General features: G+C 42.6%; 1 protein-coding gene across 4 annotated transcripts in view; it reads right to left on the bottom strand.

The window, feature by feature from the left end:
• agap1 (ArfGAP with GTPase domain, ankyrin repeat and PH domain 1) overlaps positions 1-22,054 on the bottom strand; it is a 727,575-nt gene that overhangs the window by 461,629 nt on the left and 243,892 nt on the right. For 3 of the 4 annotated variants that reach the window (XM_068035972.1, XM_068035973.1, XM_068035974.1), the window contains exon 1: positions 15,097-16,814. The exons of the other annotated variant lie outside the window; for it this stretch is intronic. In XM_068035972.1, the coding sequence (XP_067892073.1) occupies positions 15,097-16,651 (1,555 nt within the window). In that variant the 5' untranslated portion in view covers positions 16,652-16,814. Of the gene's footprint in view, positions 1-15,096; positions 16,815-22,054 lie in introns of those variants that run through there. 4 annotated transcript variants of the gene reach the window in all.

Genomic DNA, 22,054 nt, shown 5'->3' with positions numbered 1-22,054 from the left:
TCCCACCGACAAAGGCAACCCGTGGCGCCCAATCTCTACGCCAATTGAGCTGGACTTATAACCCGTAACTGCTGCCTTCCGTGTTGTTTCGGTCGCTGTGATGCGACTATGGAGTGACCTCTCTATGGCGCATGACTGGGCGAATGTATGGAGGTTGAGAGTTGCCCAAGCGTCAAAACCCCCCCTCTCGGCTTTTCTGGTGGGGTCCAAAGGAGTGCAGAGCATGACTTTTGGCACCGGTATGGCTGCAGGAACTGCCGGAAACATGCCAAAGGTGACACATGACCGCCTACGGGGTTTACTCCCATAGCCTTGGTCTCTCCCGAGACAGGACAGGACGTCAGAAATGCTCCATCCATCAATATCGGCGACCACGCTCTGGAAGTGGTTCAAGAGTTCACCTACCTAGGCTCAACTATCACCAGTAACCTGTCTCTCGATGCAGAAATCAACAAGCGCATGGGAAAGGGTTCTACTGCTATGTCCAGACTGGCCAAGAGAGTGTGGTAAAATGGCGCACTGACATGGAACACAAAAGTCCGAGTGTATCAAGCCTGTGTCCTCAGTACCTTGCTCTATGGCAGCGAGGCCTGGACAACGTATGTCAGCCAAGAGCGACGTCTCAATTCATTCCATCTTCACTGCCTCCGAAGAATCCTTGGCATCAGGTGGCAGGACCGTATCTCCAACACAGAAGTCCTCGAGGCGGCCAACATCCCCAGCTTATACACACTACTGAGTCAGCGGCGCTTGAGATGGCTTGGCCATGTGAGCCGCATGGAAGATGGCAGGATCCCCAAGGACACATTGTACAGCGAGCTCGCCACTGGTATCAGACCCACCGGCCGTCCATGTCTCCGCTTTAAAGACGTCTGCAAACGCGACATGAAGTCCTGTGACATTGATCACAAGTCGTGGGAGTCAGTTGCCAGCGATTGCCAGAGCTGGCGGGCAGCCATAAAGGCGGGGCTAAAGTGTGGCGAGTCGAAGAGACTTAGAAGTTGGCAGGAAAAAAGACAGAAGCGCAAGGGGAGAGCCAACTGTGTAACAGCCCCGACAAACAATTTCTTCTGCAGCACCTGTGGAAGAGTCTGTCATTCTAATATTGGCCTTTATAGCCACTCCAGGCGCTGCTCCACAAACCACTGACCACCTCCAGGCACTTACCCATTGTCTCTCGAGACAAGGAGGCCGAAGAAGAAGAAGAGGTGCTTTTTACGAAAGGCTGTACCTGAACATTGGAATCGTGATGACTTCATTTTCCAGTATTATACATTATTTGTTTGAAATATTAATTTTCTGTAGCTGTCTTTCGAGGACAGTTTCACAACAGTTAGGACAAAAAGTGATTACTAATCTCACGCCTTAAAACAACATGTCTTGGATCACATGGCAGGACTTACAAACATTGCCGCACTTCTGCTCAAGACGAGGGTTTGGATTGGCTGACAGCTGATCAGTGCCTCATTTTGAGGAACAATTCTTCACATGAATCTGATTATTGAGGATCTCAGGCTATACGAGCGAGGGAGGGGAGTCACACCAACAGACCTACCCAATATCCATATACATGACTCAGTAGGACTGGAAATCAACCAGGGTTCCCACTGCATCCATATTGATTGCTGCTCAGAATGGTTTTGAGAACAACACAATTTGTGCAGCGGGACATAACAGATAGCAATCAGCTGTAGCAAGAACCAGAGTTGATTTTCCAACCCCCTGAGGTGAATCATATAGCCAGCTCCCTAAACCCCAGTGCTGTGCCTTAGAGACATTAACAGCATTGAGAGGGATCAACCCTGGGGCCTGGAAGGTTTCTAAGACTCAGTAGCATACAATGCGACATTTATATCCACTAAACTGTAAGAGATAGATTATTTTTGTTTTACAACAGATTAAAGGGAAATGTCCTATCTCACTGCTCGGAAGCATTATTTTACTACAACAATGTACACTTGCGTTATCAAACACTTTTACTGTAAACATTACTGCACAATCTTGACAGACAGCAGGCATTAGGATTAGACTAGATTTATGAAAGAATTATATTTTTGCAGCTTTAAGTTTCTCATTTTCACATAATGCAAGTTAGAATACAGACGTTTATTATCCTCCAAGTTTAATACACAGCATTTTCAAATTAACAGAATCTTAATCAAGCATTCTGCAACTCAATCTAAATGGAAAAGACTCACTGTATTCTCATATACAAGTGGATATCTGGGCTTGAGCTAGTCACCAAGCCTCATCATTTGTATCAGTGCCTTTTCTTGCAATCGATGATGACCCCAGGAGAATAACAAGTGCAGAAATCCCACCACCACCATACGGTCGCATTTTGCTGCTGCAATTAAAATAGCACCTTCCAGGGAGGAAGGCAACAACTGTCAGAATCACTCCATCATCCAATACAAGTGAAAACTATCATGCACGTTTGGCCTTTCCAAAAAAAAACCCACAATTCAGTCCACAACACCTTTTTTCCCTCTCTTCTTACATGGCAGAGGTTCTTCTCCTCCTCTGCCATGAATCGCTGGTGGTAAATATGAAAATCGGAGCAATTATTCCACATTGGGAACAATGTCCTCCAGCACTGTATGCTACTCTAAAGTAGAACAAAAGTTTATTGAAATTCCCACTCTTTTGGGTGATCCAATTTGAATTGAACCCCAACTGAAAACATAGGAAGAAATTCACCATCTCTCTGAGGTAGTTGAGAAAAACTTACATGTATGGGTGAAGAAAATGGCCCGTGGTGCTTGACAGAGGAGAGACTACCAAAGGCAACATTGAAAAGTTAGTTTTTAAAGATGGGAAGAGAAGGCAGATGAATTTAGGGAGCGAGTGCTACAGAATAGGGCCAAGATGATTGAAGGCTCCACCACTGATGGTGGTTGGGAAATCTTAAAACACTTCCAAGTGGATGCAAGTCCAAAGCTTAAAACTGCGCAGAACTAAGCATAAACTGATACATAATTAACTGTCTAATCAAGAAAGGCCACAAGAAAATGCCCAATGTGGGAAACAACAACAGCATCAGTGTAGGAGAGCAAGCAATTAAGAAGTGTGATGCACTTAATGGTCACTTGAAATTGTTACTTCCATTAGTGGTGTACCTATAACTATCCATATTGCATTCTGATGCTTAGAGAGTGTTCCACTTTCTCTTTCCAGACACAAGTTTGAGAAGATAAATCCTGTAAAATTGCAATTCAAATGATTTAAATAACGTTTTCACACATAATACAAAATATGTAAACAGATATCTGAAGAGGCATGATTTATAGGCAACTCATGGCACTTAACATCGCAGTCACACCCACGAGTTACCAGGCCAATGCTCCAGTCAGGTATAAAACGGATCTTTTTTACAACCGATATTCCATTTCTCATACAGATCAAACTAGTTTCAGCCATAAATGCTATTTTTTTTTAAAATTTAACCAGACAAAGCAAAGTGAAAACTGCAGTCCTGTTTAATCTGTGTGCATCACTCCCATGAGCCACAAGACCAGAACAATCAGTGTAGGGAGGAAGAGGAGAGGGAGAGCTGCAGGCTTTCTTCAGACTCAAGCATTGACCTGAGACAAGCCTTCTTTCTTGAAGGGGCCTTATTTTTGCCTAATGATGTAGATTTTATCTTTTAAACTTATCAAGCAAGCAAGCAAACAAACAGATCTAGAAAAACAATGGAGCTTGATGAAGCACAGCACAGCTAGAAAGGAAAGAAGGTAGATGGGTCAATGAGCAGCGCGATGCCTGAAAAGGTAGATACAATGCTGCATTCCAGAGATTGTTCACTGATTGTTTGCCACTCCTCACTCCATCAGTAAGGCTTCCTCTCCTGTCCACTGACAAAAAATACACAATCATTTAACAGCCCATACTTTAAAGACACATTGTGAAAAATAATTAATTATTGCAACAACAGTATCCAACAGTACCAGTATTGGAAAATGACAAGCAATGTTTTGATAAGTCTGTATTTTTCATTGGCTGGTACTCAACAAAAGGGCTAATGCAAATTGCGTTGAAGAAGATCTGAAACAGAACTTATTTTTTAAATTTTCTGTTACACTGGTTGGTGAGTCACTGCTGTTAGGAAATAACTCTAAATAGCTGGGTAAGTAACTAAAGTAAAGGGAATTTTTTTTTAATATAGTAGGTAGTGTTTTCTTTTTAGGGAATCAAGGTCCCTAGTGTAAATAATCTAATTGTTGGGTAATTTAAGGGAATAAACAAAGGGTAAATCATGGCAGGGCTGCTCGCAAACGTGAAGTGCTCCTCCTGTGTAATGTGGGAAGTCAGGAACACTTCCGTGTCCAGGATGAACACACGTGCAGGAAGTGTCTCCAGCTGCAGCTACTCGAAATCAGCATTTCGGATCTGGAGCGGCGGCTGGAGATACTGTGGAGCATCCGCGAGGCTGAGATCATTGTGGATAGCACATACAGGGAGGTGGTCACACCGCACGTAAAGACTACTCAGACAGAAAGGGAATGGGTGACCACCAGGCAGAGTAGAAGAACTAGGCAGGTAATGCAGGAGTCCCCTGGGTCCATCTCCCTATCTAACAGATTTTCCACTTTGGATACTGTTGGGGGAGATAGCTTCTCAGGGGAATGCAGCAAGAGCCAGGTTTGTGGCACCACGGGTGGCTCAGCTGCATAGGAGGGGAGAAAAAGGAGCGGGAGAGCTAGAGTGATAGGGGATTCTATCGCAAGCAGTACAGATAGGCGTTTCTGTGGTCAAAGCGTGACTCCAGGATGGTATGCTGCCTCCCTGGTGCTAGGGTCAAGGATGTCACAGAGCGGCTGCAGGACATTCTGAAGGGGGAGGGTGAACAGTCAGAGGTCATGGTACACATTGGTACCAACGACATAGGTAGAAAGAGAGATGAGGTCCTGCAACAAGAATTTAGGGAGCTAGGTAGATTAAAAAGCAGGACCTCAAAAGGTTGTAATCTCTGGATTACTCCCAGTGCCACGTGCTAGTGAGTATAGGAATAGGAGGATAGAGCAGATGAATGCGTGGCTGAACAGATGGTGCAGGAGGGAGGGCTTTAGTTTCCTGGATCACTGGGACGGTTTCTGGAAAAGGTAGGACCTGTACAAGTTGAACGGATCGCACCTGAACCGGAACGGGACCAACATCCTTGCTAGAAGGTTTGCTAGTGCTGTTGGAGGGAGAGGGTCTAAACTAATTTACCAAGGGGATGGGATACAGAGTGGAGGTACAGTAAGGGGTGATGCACAGTCAAATATAGAAAAGAAACAGAGTCAGTCTGGAAGACAGATCAAATATCAACCTGTGAAGGCACAAGTGAAAAATTGTAAGGCTGGATTGCATCTATTTTAATGTTAGGCATCTTACTGGTAAGGCAGATGAATTGAGGGCATTGATTAACACATGGGATTATGATATTATTGCAATCACAGAGACATGGTTGAGGGAGGGGCAGGACTGGCAGCTCAGTATTCTAGGGTATAGAATCTTCAGACGTGACAGGGGAGGGGATAAAAGAGGAGGTGGTATTGCACTGTTGATCAAGGAGTCAATTACTGCAGTAAGGAGGGATGATATCTTAGAAGGTTCCTCAAATGAGGCCATATGGGTAGAACTTAAAAACAAAAAGGGGAAATCACTTGGCTGGGAGTGTACTGCAGTCCTCCAAACAGTCAGGGAAGAGATAAAGGAGCATATATGTAGGCAAATCTGAGAGAGGTGTAAAAATAATAGGGTAATAATAGTAGGGGATTTCAACTAACCCAATGTCAACTGGAATAATCTTAGTGCAAAAGGCTTAAAGGGGGCGGAATTCTTTAAGTGCATCCAGGAGAGCTTTTTGAGCTAGCACGTAGAAAGTCCTGCAAGAGAAGGGGCAGTACTGGACCTAATCCTAGGGAATGAGGCCGGACAAGTGGTAGAAGTGTCAGTGGGGGAGCATTTCGGGGCTAGTGACTATAACTCTGTAAGATTTAAGGTAGTTATGGAAAAGGACAAAGACGGACCAGAAACAAAAGGTGCTGAATTGGGGGAAGGCAGATTTCAGTCTGATAAAACAGGATCTGGCCAAAGTGGACTGGGAGCAGCTACTTGTAGGAAAGTCTATATCAGACCAGTGAGAATCATTCAAAGAGGAAATAGTGAGAGTTCAGGGCCAACATATACCCATTAAGGTGAAGGGTGGGACCAACAAGTCCAGGGAACCCTAGATGTCAAGGGATATAGAGTATTGGATCAGGAAAAAAAGGAGGCTTATAGCAGATTCAGAGGGCTGAAAACAGCAGAGGCCCTAGAGGAGTATAGAAAGTGTAGGAGGGTACTTAAAAAGTAATTAGGAGAGTAAAGAGGGGACGTGAAAAATCACTGGCAGACAAGATAAATGAAAATCCTAAGGCATTTTATAAGTATATTAGCGGCAAGAGGATAACCAGGGAAACAGTAGGGCCCAAAAGGGACCAAAGTGGCAATCTGTGTGTGGAGCGAAGGTGAGGTTTTAAATGATTACTTTTCATCTGTGTTCACTATGGAGAAGGATGATGTAGGTGTAGAGATCAGGGAGGGGGATTGTGATATACTTGAACATATTAGTATTGAAAGGAAGTATTAGCTGTTTTAGCGGGCTTAAAAGAGGGTAAATCCCCAGGGCTAGATGAGATGTATCCCAGGCTGTTATGTGAGGCAAGGGAAGAGATAGCAGGGGTTCTGACACAAATTTTCAAATCCTCTCTGGCCACAGGAGAGGTGCCAGAAAACTGGACGACAGAGAATGTGGTACCATTATTCAAGAAGGGTAGCAGGGATAAACCAGGTAATTACCGGCCAGTGAGTCTAACATCAGTGATTGGGAAACAACTGGAAAAAATTCTGAGAGACAGGATAAACCTCCACTTGGAGAGGCAGGGATTAATCAGGGATAGTCAGCATGGCTTTGTCAGGGGGAGATCGTGTCTAACTAACTTGATTGAATTTTTCGAGGAGGTGACTAGCTTTACCCTGATCTACATATCAGTTGATGTAGTCTACGTGGACTTCAGTAAGGCTTTTGATAAGGGCCTGCATAGGAGATTGGTTAAGAAGGTAAGAGCCCATGGGATCCAGGGCAATTTGGCAAATTGGATCCAAAGTTGGCTTCGTGGCAGGAGGCAGAGGGTGATGGTCGAGGGTTGTTTCTGTGAGTGGAAGCCTGTGTTCCGCAGGGATCGGTGCTGGGACTCTTGCTGTTTGTAGTGTACATTAATGATTTAGACGTGAATATAGGACGTATGATCAATAAGTTTGCAGATGACATGAAAATTGGTGGTGTCGTAAATAGTGAGGAGGAAAGCCTTAGATTACGGGACGATACAGATGGGCGGAGCAGTGGCAAATGGAATTTAATCCTGAGAAATGTGTGGTGATGCATTTTGGGGGGGGACTAACAAGGCAAGGGAATATACACTGGATGGTAGGACCCTAGGAAGTACAGAAGGTCAGAGGGACCTTGGTGTACTTGTCCATAGATCACTGAAGGCAGCAGCACAGGTAGATAAGGTGGTTAGGAATGCCTATGGGATACTTGCCTTTATTAGTCGAGGCATAGAATATAAGAGCAGGGAGGTTATGATGGAGCTGTATAAAACGCTAGTTAGGCCACAGCTGGAGTACTGTGTACAGTTCTGGTCGCCACACTATAGGAAGGATGTGATTGCACTGAAGAGGGTGCAGAGGAGATTCATCAGGATGTTGCCTGGGCTGGAGCATTTCAGCAATGAAGAGAGACTGAAAAAGCTTGGGTTGTTTTCCTTAGAGCAGAGAAGGCTGAGGTGGGGGGTATTATTGAGGTATACAAAATTATGAGGGGCACTGTTAGATTAGATGAGAAACTTTTTCCCTTAGCAGAGGGGTCAATAACCAGGGGGCATAGATTTAAGGTAAGGGGCAGGAGGTTTCGAGGGGATTTGAGGAAAAATGTTTTCACCCAGAGGGTGGTTGAAATCTGGAACATACTGCCTAAAGAGGTGGTAGAGGCAGGAACCATCACAACATTTAAGCAGTATTTAGATGCGCATTTGAAACGCCACAGCATACAAAGCTACGGGCCGAGTGCTGGAAAATGGGATTAGACTAGGTAGGTGCTTGATGGCTGGCACAGACACGAGGGGCTGTTTCTGAGCTGTATGACTCGATAACAAAAAATATGAACCTGTGCACCCTTTTCTTCCACTATAACTTTTTTTCCCGTTCAACAATCACCCCTGTGCTCGCTGCCTACATTGGCTCCCAGTCAAGCAATGTCTCAATTTTTAAATTTTCATCTCTGTTTTCAAATCCCTCCATGGCCTTGCCCCTCCCTATTTCTGTAACCTCCTCCAGTTCCACAACCCTCAGATTTCTGTACTCCTCCAATTCTGGCCTCTTGCACATCCCCAATTTTAATCACTCCACACTTGATGGCTGTGCCTTCAGCTGCCGAGGCCCCAAGATCTGGAATTCCCTCTCTACACCTCCTTTAAGACACTCCTGAAAACCTACCTCTTTGGCCAAGCCTTTGGTCATCTGCCCTAATATCACCTTATGGCTGCCATGCTTTGTTTGATAACCCTCCTGGTTAAACACTTTGGAACATTTTACTATGTTAAAGGCAGCATATAAATGTAAGTTTTGTCTATCAACTGTTATACTATTCAACAAGTCAATAAAGCATGTAGAATCATGAGGTTTAGTGGTAGCTTTTGAACCGAGGAGTTTGGAATGCAAGAGAGTGACTATTGTGAAATTTTTGGGGTAGGTTACAATCTGGCTATTCTGTTAAAAATACAAACCTTAAAATACAAACAAAATAAATGTATCATAACACATCATTTCTGATTTTAAAATTCACAGTTCCCCAGTGGAGCATGTTCCTGGGGTCTCTTTGAATTGTATATCTTAATTTTTAAACTAAAACCACATTTACTTTACTTAGATATTTCAACGTGTACATTTCCTCCAAATTTTCACATATTTATCTTATTCTGATGATACCATTTAAGCTCCAAAGCCAAGGGAACAACATGTTTAAGACTGTGCTTGAATTGGTAGCTTGTTTAGAAGCGGTTGGTCAACTTTTGATAGGGTCTTCCTAGATGCCATCCTAGAAAACTAACTGAAACTTGCCACAGATCTGCTCTTAAACAGCTAACCATACCCAGCACTCAACGCCCAGCAAGCTGCTTTCAAGAAGCTGTAACTTGTTGCACAATGAAGCAAGACATAGGGTTCACATCACTAAAATGCTTCCGAAAATATCAGTTGCAGGTAGTATTTTTCCCCATTTTTTTCTCTCCTCTCCTGAAAGACACAACAGATCTTGGGGTACAGTTCCACAGTCACTGGATGCCTTCTGGTACCTCATCCAGGCATCTATTCCTCGCCTGCAAGTCCAGACAGTACAGATCCGCAGGCTGTTCATGAAAGAGCATCGTGGTTTAACCAGTCCTGCCCTAAGCTGCCATGCGCATACACGCGTTTTCTGGTGGTCGGACAGGAGTGGTCACTCAGGCTAATTTTTCTCTACCTAGCCCCAGAAGCACTGCACCTCTAACTGCAACTCCAACTAACAATAGCTAAAGCAGTGCACACAACTCATTAATCTGAATCTGTAGCACTCAATCCCACACAGGACAGTGCATTTAACAATATACTTGATCTGGGTGTGTGGTAATAGTGAAAGTGTTTGCACAGGGATCATCTTAATAGTCAAGGCAAAAAAATATACATCATGACAAATGTAACAAAATTACTTTAAGATCAATTTAATTAGTATAATATAAAGTATTCTATCACCAAGTTCCAGCAGTGTATTGCACGGTATAGCACAAATATAACATTAAACCTGCACAGAACAGAAATGCAGCAAAAGCATTCTACAAATATAACGCTATGAAGTAATTAATCTGTCCACAAAATTCCATCAGGGTATGCCAAATTCACTTCAAATTCTCAAACTGATTAAATCTCTTCCCATTCTTAGGTAAAATTATATCAGATTGCCCATTATTTTCAAAAAAAAAAATTGAAATTCCAGTACTTGTGGCTTAAACTTTTAAGTGATGTGTCAGAGAGGAGTTTGGTCTTTGAAGCTAAAAATATGAAGACACCACTTTCCTTTTTTTTTTAAACAAAGAGAGAAATAAGAATATCCCATATCAGATGCCAAAATGAGCAGATCTGACAAACTCTTCACTTTTCATGTTATTCTGATATTCACAGTCTAGTATTATTAAAATGATGTGCGATACTTCTGAAATACCACTTTCATGTGCATTTTGTTCTCACTAAGGCCAGATATAGCAGTACTAGGGAATGGAACATTTTCAAAACACAATTAGGTGCAAGTTAATTTCCCTTTAACCATTGCTAACATTGAGACATGAGAGTGCTACCAAATGACCAATCAGAAGGACTTAAATAAATAATCTAGTTTGGTATTATAACACAGAAGTCATCCATTTTTGAAGGTGCTGTCTTTCAGATGAGACATTAAACGAAAAACCATCTGCCTAGTCCTAATTTTCATGTGGATGTGAAAAAAAATCCTTTGCCACTATTTGAAGGGTCACAGGGAGTTCCCTCAGTGCCCTGATCAACATTTCTCCCTCAACTACTAAAAACAAGCAAACTTGGGCTTAAATTCATCTGCTATTTTGGAGACCATGTTGTGTGCAAATTGGCTTTTGACTAAACAGTGGCACTTTGGAGCATCCTGAGCACTTGTTAAGGTGTTGTGTAAATGCAAGTTCATTTCTTTTTTTTTAATACTTACCTCCACCCTAACCTCAGAAAAATCCCAACGTGCCATGTTTCCAGTTCTTATGCAAGCAAGCCTGTGGCTTCAGGGTGATTTTTTAAAAATTCGTTCACAAATTGTGGGCGTCGCTAGCTAGGACAGCATTTGTTGCTCATCCCTAATTGCCCTCGAGAAGATGGTGGTGAGCTTCCTTCTTGAACCACTGCAGTCCATGTGGTGTAGGTACACCCACAGTGCTGTTAGGAAGGGAGTTCCAGGATTTTGACACAGCAACAGTGAAGGAACGGCAATATAGTTCTAAATCAAGATGGTGTGTGGCTTGGAGGGGAACTTGCAGGTAGTAGTGCATCTGCTGCCCTTGTCCTTCTAGTTGGCAGAGGTCGCAGGTTTGGAAGGTGTTGTCTGAAGAGCCTTGGTGCCTTGCTGCAATGCATCTTGTAGATGGCACACACTGCTACCACTGTGCGTCAGTGGTGAAAGGAGTGAAGGTTGAAGTTGATGGATGGGGTGCCAATCAAGTGAACTGCTTTGCCCTGAATAGTATCGAGCTTCTTGAATGTTTTTGGAGCCACACCCATCCAAGCAAATGGAAAGTATTCCATCACAGGCCTGACTTGTGCCTTATAGATGGTGGACAGGCATTGGAGAGACAGGAGGCGAGTTCCCAGCCTCTGACTTGCCCTTGTAGTTACAGTATTTATATGGCTGGTCCAGTTTTGTTTCTGGTCAATGCTAAGCCCCAGAATGTTGATAGTGGGGGATTCAGTGATGGTAATGCCACTGAATGTCAAGGGGAGATGGTTGGATCCTCTCTTACGAACATACGAATTAGGAGCAGGAGTAGGCCACTCGGCCCTTCGAGCCTGCTCCACCATTCAGTAAGTTCATGGCTGAACTGATTACTCCACATTTCCACCTACCCCCAATAACCTTCCACCCGCTTGCTTTATCACGAATCTCTTGTTGGAGATTGTCATTGCCTGGTACCTATGTGGTGCGAATGTAACTTGCTACTTATCAGCACAAGCCTGAATGTTGTCCAGGTCTTGCATGCGGACACGGACTGCTTCAGTATCTAAGAAGTCACAAATGGTGCTGAGTATTATGTAATCATCAGCAAACATCCCCACTTCTGACCTTATGATTGAGGAAAGGTCTTTGATGAAGCAGCTGAAGATGGTTGGGCCTAGGATACTATCCTAAGGAACTCCTGCAGTGATGTCCTAGGACTGAAATGATTGACCTCCAACAACCACACCCATCTTCCTTTGTGCTAGTGCAGTTTTTTTTTCGTACTGAATTCAGGCCATTGTTGTGACATTGTCCAAGTTCATCAGGAACTGGAAGCAGACTGCTAAAGCAGGACTTTTCACATAGTGATCCTGCAGCCAGCACACAGACGAAGCTTTGATCTCAAACATTTGGGGTATCTTTCAACCCAGGTCTGAGAAATGAAAGATCTATGTCTAACTTACTGCAGCACCCAGCCCCCAAAAAACACAGCTTTTGTTAAACCTGCTTGCAAACCTTTGCATTGACAGACTATCACAAACATGACACAAATGAGTATCTGCAGAATTATCTAATTAAACGGTTTCAGAAGTGCAAAACTTCAGACTTTTAACTTAGAAAAGAGAACACTCATTTTGGGAACTGCCAACAACAACTTATATTTATATAGCACCAGTAATGTAATAAAAGCATCCCAAGGCACTTCATAGTAGTCTTGTAAAAGTCAACGGGGCCAAGGCAACTGAAGACACAGCTACCAATGGTAGAGCGATTAAAATAAAGATGCTCAAGAGGCCAGAATTAGAGCAGTTCAGATATCCCAGAGGGTTGTGGGGCTGGAGAAGATTACAGAGATAGAGAGGGGTGAGACCATGGAGAGATTTGAAAACGACGACGAAAATTTCAAAATCAAGATGTTGTTAGACCGGGAGCCAACGTAGTACAGCAAACACAGGGGCTGATGAACGAGACTTGGTGAGAGTTAGGACGCAGGCAGCAGCGTTTTGGATAACTTCAAGTTTACAGAGGATAGAATGTGGGAGACCAGGTAGGAGTGCATTGGAATAGTCAAGTCCAGAGGTAACAAAAACATGAATGAATGTCACAGGAATGAAATGATTAATGCACCAGAATACAACAATGTCTCGAACCTTATCCATTCAGTCCCCAAGATACGGTGCTATAATTTATTGTAGTGTATACTTCTGTAAGAATACTTTCTAAGTACACTTTAAAATTTAAATCCCAATTTTCTTCCCCAACCCCACTCATATCAGACATCTCCTCCTTCAAGAGGGAAGCAAGGATAGCACAACAGGGATTGTCTATGGTCAACTCACTTAGGATCCTGATTTAAACCATTGGTTTGTACTCCCTCACCTAAATAACTCATTGGAAACTAGAGTCATTCTTCCTTCAAAAAACTCATAAAGTAAACATCTGTTGATGCTGGGATTCAAATCCAAACCTCTTCAAGTCACGAGTATTTTTTTTTGCGATCAAATGTCAGTAACCATGCACAATTTTCTCGACATCCAGCCCAGTAACTGATGAGTTAATTTTCTACAAAACCAACCACCAGTTTCCCCTCTGCCTTTCGTCCCTGTGCAGGTCACCAAGCGCCTTCTGTCTCTGCAGACCCACACTAGAAAATTGTTAAGTCTCTTTACAGAGCTCTGCATTCTTCTCATTCAAGAACACTACACAAAAAATAACACGTGTGTTGATTTAAATTTAAAAGAATTCCTACATTATTTCTGAATTAAATATCAACAGTAAATTCAAACCGGTGGTAGGTAAATAATCCTATTCTTTAAATATTGATGAGAATTAAATAATGGTGCTTTCCATTATGTTAAATCATTTGAAGTGCCTACTCAGTTAATATTTGGCCTTGAGATGCTACCAAATGACCTTTTCAACATTTCAAATCTAATGGGGATTTCCCCCTAGCCACCACAGAAGACAATGCAACATCAAATTCGGATTTGATTTTTGCCAAGCCAATACTCTGTACTAACCCTCAGCATCTGGCATGCCTTTGAATATTCATGCAGGCTTCAAACCCTAAACAGATCCTGACCTTAATTCTATCTGACCTTAATCATCTGTGGATAAAGATCTCAACATGGCAGACACAGCAACACCATTCTCCTTCTGATTTCCAAATTTCAATGCTTCCTACAAATCAAATGCCATTTCTGACAGTAGCCTTTTAGAAAGAGAATAACTTACCTAATTCTTAGCAGGTCCTAAAATATTAGATTCCCATTTATTTACAGGAAGCTTTATGATTATCTACATGCTCACCTAAGACTCGTTGCTACAATATTTTCTCTTTCACAGTGCACATATGATTAATACCTTGCAACCATAACTGACTTCGTCAAATGCAAACGAATTGATGATTAATGACCTAAAATGCAAAGTTTACAGAAAATAGTGTGCAACACATAAAGGGAGATTTAAAACAAAAACATTGTTGGATGGGAGAATAGTGTGTTTTTAAGTTTCAAGATCCTGTACATTTCAAAAATAATTTAAAACAGTCAAAGTTAGCATTTTTTGTAGCTATGACAGGATAAATGTTTTACAACTATGAAAGCTATCCAATACACAAGAACTAAACAGTAATATACACAATTCTCATTTCTAGCCAAATTAAATGATTAAAAACTCAACTGAAGACATTATTTTGATTGCAAATATTTCATGCAGCAGGCTATTTGCTTTGTGTAGTTGAAACCCAGAAAAATGCAATGAAATAAAATGCAGCTCTGTACAATTTCATAAAATTGTTCAGTCTTCTGCAGCTCGCAAAATGCCACACTTAACATGTTTTTCCATTCTGCAATTACAAGCTTTCCAGCACCCATCATGTGGATTGTTGAATGCACATAATGTAACTGCCATCTCAAAGCTAATTGTCTGGGTTATGCTCTCTTCAAAAAGGAATTGCATAAAATCCATTAGGGGTTTGCATGCTTGGAGCTGAAAGCCCTCATGCTATTGTAGAAAACACCTCAGCGTCAATCAAACATCACCAATTATTAACATTCCCTCCTAACTGACAAACACAGCACAGTAATGTACTTCATGAATTCACTGTTTCCCACCTACACTAATATATGACCGCAGTAACCATTTGTTAACTTTCTGATTTGCAACCCAGTGGTGTCCTCGGCCTAGTTATATTTGCAAGACTTGCTAAGTTACATGCAAACCTACTGACCAAATTTTCAGAAAATGTCTAAGTTATCAGACGGTACACAGTTTGATCAAAGAGCAGAATACTATCAATGCCATACCGTTTTGAGAAGTATTTTCATCAATGCTCTCACTGCTGGACTGCTCAAGGGTTGGTATACCCTTCTTCTGGCTGCGAGCATTTCCTTTGGATTTGGCAACATAATCCCTGTGTGATTTTCCATAAGGACTTGTAACAGGTGTTGAAGTACCATCACGTTTTGAGAAAATACCACTAAAAAACCTGAAGAGTTTGTGCTCCTGGGAACTGGATCTTACAGCACCTGTTAAAAAGCCATCCTTCCCCATCTCCAGGTTTGCAGAAAGCTTGTGAATGTCACTGTTGTCTAAAGTCCTGTTCTTTCTTTTTCCCCGCTCCCACCGTCCAGGCTCAGAGAGTGGATCAGTTTTGTTCAGCACTTCCCCAACATCCAAGGTGTTCCTCTTCTCATTCATTAAAGATTCCCCACAGCAAGACTCGGGCTTTTGGATTCTGAATTCGCTTCCAGCCTCCACACCAGAGAGACAGCTGGAGCTGCCATGATGTTTCTCCTTTGATAAAGCTTTAAACCTCACTAGTTCGCCATTCCAGTGTCTGAAGCTGAAGCTTCTTCTGAGTAAGCTTGGATGCCTCTTGTCTGTTGCCATAGACATCGGGGGAGTTGGTTTGATGGCATCTATGCAAATTGTTGAACAATCAGATGGCAGAGATAATCCCACTGCTGGAGCTATTGACAGTAAACCATACTCTCCTTTTGGAACAATATGCATAGAGAAATCAGGCTCTGAACCAGGAGATGAAACTGTGATTAGTTCCTTATCCCCTGACAGACTTTTCAATGAATCATTTGAGTTGCTCTTGACTGTTGTCTCGATTTTCCTCAAAGCTGACTTGCCATCTGCTCTTGGTGATTTCTTTGGACAAAGTGCCTCTGTATTAATGGACTGTAAAGGTGTTGAGAGCTCCTTTTCACAAATGGCTATGGCTGGATCACCTCTTCTACTTCCTTCAGTGCAAGCTGTGCCTTCTTGTTGGCCCTTTCCCTGGTTTAAGATATTGATAGTCCCAGTAACCTGTTCTTTGGGCTCAGCCCGTGTCCCCAAGCTCTCAGTGCAATGGGTCCAATTTTTCTGGTTTTTTAATTCCACATCCACTGTCGCCAGCATGCTACTCGGTCTGGTTGAAGTCCCATCTCTGCACCTCAATGTGACCAGGTCTTTGGGTGGATTGTCCTTGAGTTTGAAGGCCAGTTCACGGGACCTCCTGGCCACCTTCAGCCTGCCCAGTTCCAGGTGGCCGGTGCTGAAGGTCCGAAAGCTCCGAAGATTCGCTTGTGGCTCAAATTCGTCCTCGGCTTCGCTACACTCGGCCGGACACTGGCTCCCGGGCTGGTGAGCACCGCTGGGACAACCTGGCCGGTCTGGAGCCCCCTCGGATTGGGGGGATGGCGAAGGTTTGCCACCAGCCTCGGCAGTGGCAGCCTCCCGTTTGACGAGAGTGAGGGAGATCCGATAGACGGTCTTCCTCTGAGGAGTTCCCCTCTTCATCATCTCGGGGTATGGCTCGCTGTCCAGCAGGTACATGGCTCCTTCCACCCTCCTCTGTACCTGGAACATCCAACAGTAGACCAATCAACGGAGGAACATCCGACACTGGACCACTCAACAGAGCAACAGCCAACACCTGGTGGGTCTAAGACGTAATACCCAAAGGAGGAACGTCTAACACCAAACCGATGCTGTGCGTGTGAGAGAGAATCCACTCTATGCAGGATACAGCACAGAGGCAGGTGTGCGAACAGCCAGAGCTTGGGGACTGAATGCCATTAATTTCCTCCTTCCCTGGCAGATGTAAACGTGCAGCGGGGGTTCAGTGTTGCATCGCGGAGGCACCGGGCACTGAGAGCGGATCCCGGGGCTCGCAGCGAGCTCAGCATCTCCGCAAAGAGCAGAGCAGCGAGTGCGCTCCGCCAGCCCGGCGTGTACAAGCACCGACTCCCGGGGGCGGAGGATCAGACAGAGAAAGCTGCAAAAACCGGCCTGGATCTGCTCCACACCATGGGAATGGAGTCTTAAAGGGGCTTTTCAAATAACGTGAAATGAAAAGCAACATTTTTGCCAGCGCTCAGGCTAACCTCTTTTCAAGAATAAAATTCAAAACTCTATTCAAAAAAGGTTTCACTCGTTTGCTGACCCTTTTCCAAAATCTTGCTGTACTTTCTCTGGCCACCTTTGACAGCAGCCCTACCTGCAGAATAACAGCTGGCAAATTACTGCAAGACTTACAAGTACAAAGCCAAACTCCTAACTCAGGTATGCCAGCAGAGGCATTAACCATTTAATTTTAAATGCCTCCATTCATATAGAAAGTATGAACAAATGTCAACTACCTGCATGATTCCAACAATAGAGAATCACTTTAAGAGCTCCAACAAAATTAAGTTGAAACTATTTTCACCAAAACTAGAAAAATAATCCCAAGCCTCAACAAACTGACACTCAGCTAGCTGCTCATTTCAATGGCTCCGGCCAAAATTCATACCAGGATGAGATGTTGGCTCAGTGCAATATGGTATGGTGCTCATGAGGTACGAGGTGAAACCAATGGGGGGGGGGGGGGGGGGGGGGAGATCTTGGGGTCCATATTAGCTGATCTCAGGCAGAGTCCTTTAACAACAACTTGTATTTATATAGCACCTTTAACATAGCAAATCGTCCCAAGCACTTCCCAGCAATGATTATCAGAGAAAATATGACACAAGCTACAGAAGGAGATACTAGGACTGGTAGCCAAAAAACATTTTAAAAGAGGATGGAGAGGCGGAGAGGTTTAGGGGCGAGTCAGCTGAAGGCATAGCCGCCAATGGCAGATCGATTAAAATTGGGGATGAACAAGAGGACAGGATTGGAGGAGCGCAGAGATCTTGGAGAGCTGGAGGGCGTTACAGAGATAGGGAGGGATGAGACCATGGAAGGAATTTAGCTACAAGGATGAGAATTTTAAAACTGAGGCACTGCTGGACTGGAAGCCAATGAAGATCAGTAAGCAAAGATATGGGCAGCAGAGTTTCGGATGAGCTCAAGGTTAGGGAGGGTGGAAGAGAGGGTGTGCTGGCCAGGAAAGCATTGGAATATAGTTGATTCCAGGAGGTAACAAAGGCATGCCCACAAAAACAGAGTTACAAAAAGAAATCTTCAGCCTTGGTGCTGCAAAAACTTGCACACGTATGTCAGATGAGGACAGAATTGGAATGGTCTCTGATCTACCGCACTACAGAATAGCTCGTTAAACCTTCAAGAGTACAAGTTGAAAACTGAGAAGGGCGGGGGAAGAAATGAGTTTTACATGGCAGAATACATTTTCTGTAATATTTGTCCTCCCTGCTCTGTTGAGTTAAACCTACCCCTTCATGCTTCTCTCTGTAGCTTTACACTGAGGAGACCAAGAAAATCTCATGGCATGCTGCAATGTTACAAACCAGATTACTTTCAAGTGTCAAAGACTAGAATTTCATGACTCCTTCAGGAGTTATTCATGCCACTACTCGTTCAGAACCGGTGCAATAAAATCCATATTTCTGCTGCATTGCACATTATTTTTATATCATTTAAAAACATTTTAAACCAAGTGAGAAAGTGGTCCTCGATGACACTTAAAATGTTACTACAATCTTACTACCAAAAAAAAATTTTGAACGTAAAAACAATGTATGGTATTAAAACATGTGAAGTAACACAACAAAGCTAATGGGAAAAAATAACTGGAATTCCCTTAATGTAGGATGTATCCAATAATAATTGAATGCTAATACACAATTAATACTGATATTCTGGAAGAAGGTGGTAAAGAAACATTTTTCTCAAAAGATCTCCAGAGTTTAATAAGTCCCTTATTAATAGACTGCGACTCACTGCATTTATGGAGCTACATTCATCACCGAGAGACTCAGTGAAGAAAAAGCCAGATATATTTGTAATTAAAGCCATTTTAATGCCCATTAAAGATAATGCCCAAGTTGTACACAGACACTGTAAATTTTCTGTGTCAGTGAGTGAAAGATTGATTCTGTAGGGAAGAGGCGTTTAGTATGCCTCTTTAGGACACACATTCTTTGCCAAGCGTCCTTCGACAGCATCTTCCAAACCCATGATCTCTACCAAGGGCAGCAGACGCATGGGAACACCCCCTACAAGTTCCCCTCCAAGTCACACACCATCGAGACACGGAACTAAACTGTCACTGGGTTAAAAACCTGGAATTTTCTCCCGAACAGCACTGTTGTGGGTGTACCTGCACCACATGGACAGCAGTGGTTCAAGAAGGTGGCTCATGACCACTTTCTCCAGGGTAATTAGGGATGAACAAAAATGCTGGCTTTGCCAGCGATGCTCACATCTTATGAAAGAATTTTTAAAAATTACTAATCTCAGCGATACCATCAAGGGAGATACCAAGCTAAAGTTGGAAGTAGGAAAAATTGTAAATCAGCAACAAAGTCAACATGTGGCCTTTTGCAAATATCTAACTCAAGTGACAGAGATAAACATCAACTGCTGCTGGAGGGCTATCAATTCGGTAAAAGACACACTTGGTCTGCCCAAAACTTGTTGGTCTTCCAGTACAAAGAGCTGTTGGCGACTGAGTGTTGCAGACTGGCACATTCCAAGGTGCAGGACTACATGCTGAGGGATGCACTAAAGCTTGGGACAACTGCAGAAAGGCTCAGTGGGGAAAGCTCCTCCCATCATAGTACACCAGGGGGCTGGAACCCATGTAAAAACCCCTCAGGCTGTATGCATCAGAGAATGTTTTTGATACATAATGCAAATGAACATTGTAAATATAATCTGAATTGGCAAGGGTAGTGAGGCACCTCGTACTGTATTGAAAGAAACTGATCTGTATTGCACGTTATGAAATGTCCAATTTGAATTGTTTTGTTAAATTATTAAATATTATGAAAGGTGTTATAGCAGGGCACTTAGAAAAATTCAAGGTAATCGAGTCAACATGGTTTTATGAAAGGGAAATCATGTGTAACCAATTTATTGGAGTTCTTTGAGGGAGTAACGTGCTGTGAATGTAGGGGAACCGGTGGATGTACTGTACTTAGATTTCCAGAAGGCATTTGATGAGGTGCCACATCAAAGGTTATTGTGGAAAATAAAAGCTCATGGTACAGGGGTAACATGTTGGCATGGGTAGAAGATTGGCTAGCTAACAGGAAACAGAAAGTAGGCATAAATGGGTAATTTTCTAGTTGGCAAGATGTAACGAGTGGTGTGCACCAGGGATCTGTGCTGGGGCTTCAACTTTTTACAATTTTATATCAATGACTTGGATGAAGGGACCGAAAGTATGGTTGCTAAGTTTGCTGATGACACAAGATAGGTAGGAAAGTAAGATGTGAAGAGGACATAAGGAGGCTACAAAGGGATATAGATAGGTTAAGTGAGTGGGCAAAGATCTGGCAAATGGAATATAATGTGGGAAAATGTGAATATGTCTATTTTGGCAGGAAAAATAAAAAAGAAGCATATTATCTAAATGGTGAGAGACTGCGATGTTCTGAGTTGCAGACGGATCTGGTTGTCCTAGTGCATGAATCACAAAAGGTTAGTTTACAGGTTCAGCACGTCTGGGGTACTGTGTACAGTATTGGTCTCCTTATTTGAGGAAGGATGTAAATGCGTTGGAAGCAGTTCAGAGAAGGTTTACTAGACTAATACCTGAAATGGGCGGTTTGTCTTATGCATTTATGCAATCTATTTTGCAAGAACTTCCAGCAATTACCAGAATGGAAACAGAAAATAATTAGAGTCTGAGTCAACAAACTTAATTTCTCCCCCTTTCTATATTTTCATTACTCTTATTTGTTGTAGTTTGCCACTGTGACATGACAAACTTTTTTTGAAGTTTAGTAATTCATAAGATTCCAAAAGGTTGTGCAGAAACCTGGACCAGACCTCCTCATATGGACAGGCTAAGCTTGTATCTGCTGGAGTTTAGAAGAGTAAGAGGCGACTTGATTGAAACATAAAAGATCCTGAGGGGTCTTGACAGGGTGGATGTGGAAAGGATGTTTCCCCTTGTGGGAGAATCTAGAACTAGGGGTCACTGTTTAAAAATAAGCGGTCGCCCATTTAAGACAGAGATGAAGAGAAATATTTCTCTGCGGGTCGCGAGTCTTTGGAACGCTCTTCCTCAAAAGGCGCTGGAAGCAGAGTCTTTCAATATTACTAAGGCAGAGGTAGGTAGATTTTTGATAAGCAAGGGGGTGAAAGGTTATTGGGGGCAGATGGGAATGTGGAGTAATCAGTTCAGCCTGAACTTATTAAATGGCGGAATAGGCTCGAGGGACTGAGTGGCCTACTCCTGCTCTTAATTCGTATGTATGTTCACATGTAGGTATGCGTTTTTATTAAACAAATTTTATGAATGAAGTTTATTTTTGATTAAAAAAACTTGAGAAACAAATATATTCGATTTTAAAATAGGCATTAAAATAATGATATTTAGTCACTAACCATGACAAAAACAATTGAAAACATACATATTGATAACTATCCAGCATTTATGCAATCTATTTCTGCAAGAACTTCCAGCAATTACCAGAATGAGTACAGGAAATAATTCGAGAGTCTGAGTAAACAAACTTAATTTCTCCCTCTTTCTATATCTTTATTACTCTTATTTGTTGTAGTTTGCCACTGTGACATGACAAACTTTTTTTTTTAGTTTAGTAATTCTTAAGATTCCAAAAAGTTATGTAGAAACCTGGACCAGACCTCCTTGTTACAAGTTTATGAAGAAAAAAAATCAGAGAAAATTAAAGCAGCTTTTAAGAGGACATAAGATTAAAAATGAAGATATTAAAGGTGAACTAAAACAGTTTTACAAACAGAAAGATTCAAAAAGGAAGCAGTACTTAAAGAATACATACTCCTGGTCTATGTAGAGAAAGCTTACATCAGCCATAGCAGAAACGCAGCAAACTACTGTCCCCAAAATATGTGGTT

The sequence above is a fragment of the Heterodontus francisci genome, chromosome 7, assembly GCF_036365525.1.
Source record: "Heterodontus francisci isolate sHetFra1 chromosome 7, sHetFra1.hap1, whole genome shotgun sequence".
Classification (NCBI taxonomy): domain Eukaryota; kingdom Metazoa; phylum Chordata; class Chondrichthyes; order Heterodontiformes; family Heterodontidae; genus Heterodontus; species Heterodontus francisci.
Note: the sequence above shows the minus strand (reverse complement) of the source record. Positions and strands in the feature narration are given on the sequence as shown.